Raw genomic sequence first — 7,816 nt, forward strand, 5'->3', positions numbered from 1 at the left:
TGAACTGATCCGTCTCCATGTGCCGATCGAGGAGCGGATTCCTTCAGAAAATGATTCCCGCTACAGTCCCGCGCTCCACCAATTAGAAAATAATCCCTAAGCATCGTTAGGATGACTACTAAATCAAGAACAGATAATATGCTGTAAATCAGACCAAACGAAATATTAAATTCTATGAATCACTGAAAAACACTTCATCAAGATTCTCGAACAACTTGCAGACTTCAAGCGACACCGGACCTCCACTGACTACACTCGCCGTTTCGGGCTTGAAGCCTCTTCCTGCCCGGAGCAGTAGCAGTGACGCAGTCTGGAGTAACACAAAAGTCTCTGGGTTTCGGTGACACAGACAAAACTGTCCATGGAGACCTTGCTCACGGGGCGCTCCGACACTGCTGACGCGCGCTCGTTGAATCGCATGCTGGCGTCACTCTCGAACTCCACCGTCAGACGAGTGCGCTGTTTTGCGTGAATCGAGCGACTAATCTCAATGGCTGAAAAGAGGGAAAAGCAGCTGGACTGAGTTCTCACTCTATAATGACTGTGTCCAAGTTTTTTTTGTTATCTGCAATAGTGACTGCTTGAAAACTGACCTGCGCCTGAAACAAGCCCAACAAAGACCATGATGGCGACGACGATGGCAACCCAGGCAAGACGTGATCTGCCGAAAAACCTCCTTGGTTGTCGCTCGGCCTCGGCTGCTCCGTTGAGCTCGATACAAACTTCTTCCACACGCTCCGGCACTGGGGCGGCCGGGCTCCGGCTCGCGTTTGTGGGTTGTACAAACCGCCTTATAGTGTCTAGCGCTGCCTGTGATCTTCTGCGTCTCCTCTCCCGCTCAACTCGGGGAGAGTCTTCGTCTCCTCCGTATCCAAGAACTGACCAAAGCCAAGATCCCCAACATTGGGAAATATCGGCGGGCTCTGGTCCTTCAAAAGTTCTTCGGGGACGACTCCTGGACATTGTGTTTCTTCGTCGCACTCGTGGTCCACGCACAATTACAGGTGGTGATGGAATGGACCTTCCGGAACGAAGCTCAACCATTCTCAAACGAAACCACAGAGCAAGACTACTGTCTGGCTACTGAGCCCGACGCGGTGCTGCTACGCAGAGCCGCAGCTTCTAATGCATAAAGATTTTTCAACGGACTCCAACGACTAAAAATCTAGCGGAATCCGAGCACCTTATCGAAATTTCGATCTCTCAGCTCAACCATAAAAATTCAGAATTACACCACAGGATTCCCACTCTCTGTAAGAGGGGAGGCAGAACCCTGAACCCATAATATTCATCCACAGAGACCGTGATTCCTGTCTCTCCAATGAAAATTCAATGGAAAATCAATGGAAATTCTATTTTCGGCAAAGCACCTTTGTGGTGCTCAAGCGCCCTCCGGCGGGAGCCTGCCGCACTGCCCCCTGGCGCTGAGCGCTGAGAATGCGGCTGTGTGCCGGCCTACTGCGCACCTAACCGGACTTGTCGCATACCGTTTGGACATGCGAAAAACGAATTCGGAATCGAGCAGCGGACGACGATTCAGTTTATTCAGGAAGTTTCATCGCTTCAATACTCTCAGAGGCTGACTGCTGAGAGCGGATTGTGCCCGGAGCCTGACTGCTCCCTCATCCTGAAGACACTCGGACTTAGCAGTTAGGGGAGGTGTTGAGGTTTAGGCGGAAACTGGAAACTACTAGTCCTCGTTCCGTACTAGGACTATGACTCATACCTACCCACGGGGCCATATACCCGTGACAGTAGTAAAATACGTGAGTCACCGGGGTTGCACCCCGAAGTTACGACTCTAGCATGATACCCCTGAGGTAGTACGAAATTGGGCTAGCACCCCACATGCTGGGTACACCCAATAGTATTCTAGGACGCTACTTATGATAGACCAAGGTAGCCTTATCCTATGTATATGTATGTACGGATCAGGACATGTAAGGAGGAGCTTAGACTCCTGCCTAGGTATAAAAGACCTAAGATTTCGAATAAAATTCACTGTGGTATCTCCCTCTCGTAAGATCGCATCTCTGTGTATTCCTGAACGGGCTGCTCTTCTACTCCTGACCAGAGCTACGAATCTTGACCTTTAACAGTTCTAATCGGTTTTTCCAGGGATCGGGGTAGAACTAGCGAAACTATTCCTGACAAGACAAAAACTCCGCACGGTTTCCCTTTTCGGTGATCGACTGACTGCCGGCCACATACAAGTGATGGCAAGGGTTTATTCACACAACGACCCGGCAATATTTAAAAACTTAAGAGTTTCCACAATGGACTCAAATTATTGTATGCATAATATTATTTGACATTCCGCGCCTCGAGGAGCGACTTGAGCTCTCACCGGCTGGGCGTGGCGCAACGGGATCATGTATCTTGAACGGATGGCTCATTGCTCGCGAGGTCTTCGTCTCCGACAACCTCCAATGGATATAAGAGTTGAGCCGCGCGTCGAGTGATGTTTCCGTTGGGAGTACGTATCGTGTAGGTTCGGGGTTGCTCGTCGCGACCAAGGTGGCGTTCGACTATGCGAACAAGAGACCATCGAGTGCGCGAAACCTTGTCCTCTTTCAGCAAGCAAACGTCGCCAGTGACGATTGGGGCGCGTCGTTGTCCTCGGACTTGCTGGGCCGACCGGAGCTGTAGAGTGTAGTCTTGACGAGTCGCTCGAAGAATCCGCCATGCCAGGCGGAACACGGGGAGTTGAAGGACCACTCAATCGACCTCCCCTCAAGTAGTGACCTCACCTCCGGGTCTCGAACCGAGTTGAACAGCCGCTTTATGTCCGAGGCTGCTCTGACGAAGGAACGACCATTGTCCGACACAAAGCGCAGACAAGCGGGGTGCTCAGCTAAAAAACGACACAGAGCGAGATGGGTTGAGGGCGTCGACATGAACGGCGTCATCTCTAAGTGAACCGCACGAGTGGCCGCACACGTAAATAGCGCGACGTAGGTTTCCTGCGTTCCCGTCTCCGTTCGAGTGTAGAAAGGTCCGCAGAAATCAATGCCAGTTGTTTGGAATGGGGCGTACAAGGTTACCCTCGGTTCCGGTAACGGCGCTCCGATCTGGTCTGCAGGACGGCGTTGGCGTCGTTTACAGACGACGCATTTGTTGAGGATTGCTTGAATCACCTGTCTACCTCGAGTTATCCAGAAACGTCGGCGGATTTGGTTGAGTATTGTGGCCACTCCGAAGTGTGCATTCACTCGATGAGCGTCGTAAATGAGTAGTCGAGCGAAGCGAGATTCGCCAGGCAGGACAATCGGATTCTTTTCGTCGTGAGTGAAGAAAGGTCCTTCTGTCAAACGGGTGGTTGGCGCGGAGAATTCCGTCATCGTCGATAGAGAGGTCGAAACTGCCCAACTTTGAGCAGCGGGGGAGCGGCGAACCCGCCTCAGTTGCGTGGATCTCCTTTCGGAAATACTGTGCCTGAACGGATCGTATTATTTGTCGCTCAGCCACTTGGTGTATCTCCGCCACGGCTGCATAGGGTTGTCGCCGTGCAGTTCGGATGAATCGCAGTGCGTTAGCCATGACGCGGACCGCGCGGGACGCCGAAGAGAACAGCTCCAGATCCAGCGGATGTGTTCTTTCGGCTACTGTTGTTGGTGCGGACGTGTGACGGATTTCCTCTTTGGCGGCTTCGAATGCATTGTCTTCCAAGCGCGGACGGGAGATGGGCTTATCTCCCTCGGGCAGGTGGAGCCACCGGGGTCCATGCCACCATGCAAGGGTTCCCCTGAGTGTCCGCGCAGAGATTCCTCGTGTTGCAAGGTCGGCTATGTTGTGCTCGCCCTGTACGTGGTACCACTGGTCTACTCTCGACTCTTGCTGGATCTCTTCAACTCGATTGTGAATGAATGCCTTCCATCGGCCTGGCGACGATCCTGTCACCCAATGATAGGTGATGGTTGAGTCCGTGTAGAACCTGATCGTCTCGAACTGTACCTCGATGCGCTCGACGATGAACCTCTTCAGACGAACAGCCAGGAGTGCCGCAAGCAACTCCAGCCGTGGCAGTGTTGGTGGCTTGTCTATCGGCGCGAGTCTCGACTTGCACATAAGCAGCGATGACCCCGAGTCACCGTTTCGGACGCGATACTCGATGTACGCGGCGCACGCGAAGGCCGACGGAGACGCGTCTGCGAAGACGTGTAGATGGTAGCTCTGGACGTCCCCACCGACGTTCGAGTACTGCCGTTCAATGTTGATTCGCGGGAGCTCGGAGAGCTCTTCCGACCACTCCAGCAACTCAACGCGGCTTCGAATGGGTATGGGGTCGTCCCACTGTAGTTTCGTAGACCAGAGTCGCTGTATGAGCAATTTGCCCCAGATTGTGTAAGGGATGAGAAGGCCGAGTGGGTCATACACTGATGCTGTGATGCTCAGCGCTGCCCGCTTGGTCACCGCCGTTACAATGCTCCACTTTGGATCCACTGATGGGATGCTGAAGCTCAAGGTATCCTGAGTCGGCGACCAAATGATGCCTAGGACCCTGAACAGGTTGCTCGGACTCGATTGGAATTCCGCTTCTTTAACTCCGACATCTATCAGATGCTTTGTGACGTCCTTGGAGTTGCTTTTCCATTTCGCCAAAGCCATATCGGCAGACTGTAATGCGTTGCGCAGACGGTCGGCATATTCGATAGCCTGCTGCTGGTTGGGGAAGCTTTGCAGGAAGTCGTCAGCGTATAGATGATCTCCCAGTCGCTCGCCGATCTGGGGCTCCACTTTCTTGAGATGCCCGCGGATGGTCGCCGCCAGCAAGAACCCGGAGGAGGCAGCCCCCCACGTCACTTTCTTCATCTCGAAGGTTCTGATCTTCTCCTCGCCAGGGGCCCTCCACAGGAACCGAAACAGTCGGCGGTCAGCGTCGTGGATTTCGGTTCTCATGTAAGCTGCCTTTATGTCCGCCGACACAGCGATTGCGTGTAGTCGGAAGTTCATGAGCAGGGAAACGAGGTCGGGATTTAAATTTGGACCGGGCAACAGGTTTTCATTCAACGAAGCTGTCTTCTCTTTCGCCGAACAGTCGAACACAATTCGCCATTTCTCCGACGTTCCCTTCCGAGTTACCAGTGGTAACTTACCACTTCGTGGTGGGGCATATGATACGTTCCCTCTGCCTCATTGGAGCATCCCAGGGCAGGACCGTCGATTTCGTAAGCGTGGCCATTTTTGACGAATTCCATTATTTCTTCATGGTAACGCGAGTATTTTTCTGGCGATTTCATCAACTGTCTGAGCTTGCCTCGGAGGCGGCGCAGCGCCACATTCCTGTTGTTTTGCAATGAGGTGATTGAGTCTCGCTTCGGGAAGGACACCGAATATCTTTTCCCGTCGTAGGTCACACTTTGCTCGAACTGCTGCAAGGCTGAGCTTTCGTCGGAGCTCAACCTGGACGAAGTGGACTGGTCCTCCACTCCGATCGTATCGAGTCGCCATAGTTTCTCCACGAGTTTCGCCGGGCTGGTTGCAAAATCAGCTGGCAACACTTTTGACTGTTGGGAGAGAGTCGCGACGCAGCAGACAGCGCTGACGGATGTCACTCTTCCGAGGCCGGCCTGAGGACAGGAGAGCGGTCCGCCGACGGTCCATCCGAGGCGGCTGTTGAGCGCCACAAGAGAACCATCGACCGATTTCGGCGCGTCGAATAGCAGAACCCGGTAGATTTGGTCTAAGCCAATGATGATGCCGGGCTGCTCGTTTGCCTCACCACTGAGCAGCGAAGCGTCTGCCAGCTGATGCTCCTCTGCGAATTTTCGAACAGCCTCACGGGACGTCGGAGACAGCGGGTTTCTAGGATTCACCGGGAAAGCTCGCTCATAGGCAAAGATTGGGATTTTGATGTGCTCGTCGAACGTGCTTTGAAGAACAACACGAAACCGATTTGCCCTGAATTCATCCTGACTCTTAAAGGTGTCGATGACCAGATTTCTGTTGCTGAGAGGCTGAGCATTCATTAGCAAACGACGAGTGTTTGGAGAAATGAACGCCAACCCCGATCCGTGGTCGAAGAAGATTCGACACGGGATCTTTCTGGCACCGTGCAGAATGAATGCCTGGGCTGTCAACATAACCGTCGGCTCATCGCAATCGCTGATGCCACCAACGACATTTGATATGACCGGTGTAGCCGAGCTGGCTGGCCTGGTGTGGTCCTCCGGAGCATGCATGGATGTGTGATGCTGTGACGATTTACAAACATTACACGACACGCGAGGCCCTCGACATTCGCCAGGCTTTGCATGTTCGGTCAGGAAGCATTTCGGACATCTTTTCTGCTTCTTCAAAATCTCCCGTCGCGCCTCTATGGAGAACGACGCGGCGAATCTTGACGAGTTGTGATCGGCAGTATTGCAGAAGAGACACGGTCGTATTCGTTTTTCCGCTCTCGCGTTGCTCGTTCTGCCGTTCGCTGCAGCAACCGTTGCGAGGAGCTTCTTGTTGCCGACTGGTTTCTTCGGCGCCTGCGCCTCATTCTTGTTCGACGTTCCGAGCGCTGCATCAAGGTAGCCACTGTCTTCATAATCTCGGATGTGTTGCAGAGCGTAGCGAATTGTTCGCTGGAGCTCCACGATTGGCTCTTCGCTGGCGTCGGTGTCACACCTAGTCTCGGAGATTTCAGTCGTGATGTCGAATAGTCGGTGAGCAGGCGTCGACGTCGAACTCGGAGTTCTTATCGCAGGAGGCGGCTCGCGGGATTGTCGAGTAACTTCGATTCTCCGCCATTGCTTGAATAACTGTCGGAGCGCCGGTGGTAGAGACGCTGTCAGCGACGATTGTACCATGACAGCAATGGAATCCATTCGGACGCCGAGGCTTTCGAGAACTTTGGTGTTTGTCTGAACTTGAATAACGAGTTTCCTCAGTTCAGCTACGGCATTCAGGCTGGGCACTTTCGGAAGGTTTCGAAGTTCGGAGAGCAAGCGCTCTCTGTCCACATCGACTCGAGAATAATTTTCTTCCAACGTCGTGAATGCGATTTTGTAGTTCGAATCAGTTAGTTCGAGAGCGTCGACCAACTGTTTCGGCTCGTCGGGAACGAATTTCCTCAGAGCCATTAAGCGTTCGCAGTCGGCTGCTCTCGGACTTTTTGAAACGAAAATTTCGAATTGTTTCATGAAGGTGCGAAACTTCAATCGGTCACCCTTGAAGATTTCGGGTCGCTGAGCTGCGCGTTCATTTCGGGTCGCGTTTTCATTGTTCTCTTCCTGAAAACGCACCCGAGGTCGCGCTGGCGTGAAGAAGGCAGTCGTGTCGACAGCGCGGACACGCCTGCTGTGAGCGGCGTCGATCGCCGCGGTTGCTCGGCGGAATCTGAGCTCAAATCTGTCGATATCTTCCATATCGAGCTGTTCAGATTCAGAGTTGGCGACATCCGGATGAATCGTGATTCCGTCCTCGAGCGATTGCAGTTTTTCGAAAAGTCCTTTCAATAGCAGGGATATGGCATCGGGCTGCTGATTGTCGGGAAACTTGGGATCGGCAGATTCGAGGTCTTCAATCGAGTCAATGATTTCGTCGATCTGGTTCCGGAATCGTGATCCGCTGTCCAACAAGGCTTGGAGAGCTTTCGGTGGGTTTTTCGGATTACTTTTCTTCGCCATGACGAGGCAGAGCACGCGGTTTCGTAGGGTCTACCTGCACTTCAACACGGACTTGTCGGAATTTCTTCGCCGGTTCTGAGGCTCGGGTCACGGCACCAATGTCGATTATAGTTCTAATCGGTTTTCCCAGGGATCGGGGTAGAACTAGCGAAACTATTCCTGACAAGACAAAAACTCCGCACGGTTTCCCTTTTCGGTGA

At 53.0% G+C, this 7,816-nt stretch overlaps 1 protein-coding gene across 1 annotated transcript; it reads right to left on the bottom strand.

Moving 5' to 3' along the window:
* Window positions 1-2,573: 2,573 nt before the first annotated feature.
* On the bottom strand, window positions 2,574-7,616 carry LOC108864822 (uncharacterized). Its single transcript, XM_029112627.1, has 3 exons — window positions 5,097-7,616; window positions 3,396-5,019; window positions 2,574-3,304 (listed from the first exon to the last, which is right to left on the bottom strand). The coding sequence occupies exons 1-3, from the start codon at window positions 7,614-7,616 to the stop codon at window positions 2,574-2,576; spliced, it is 4,875 nt and encodes a 1,624-aa protein (XP_028968460.1).
* Window positions 7,617-7,816: the final 200 nt, after the last annotated feature.

This window comes from Galendromus occidentalis, unplaced genomic scaffold (genome assembly GCF_000255335.2).
Source record: "Galendromus occidentalis unplaced genomic scaffold, Mocc_1.1 scf7180000077522, whole genome shotgun sequence".
Taxonomy (NCBI): domain Eukaryota; kingdom Metazoa; phylum Arthropoda; class Arachnida; order Mesostigmata; family Phytoseiidae; genus Galendromus; species Galendromus occidentalis.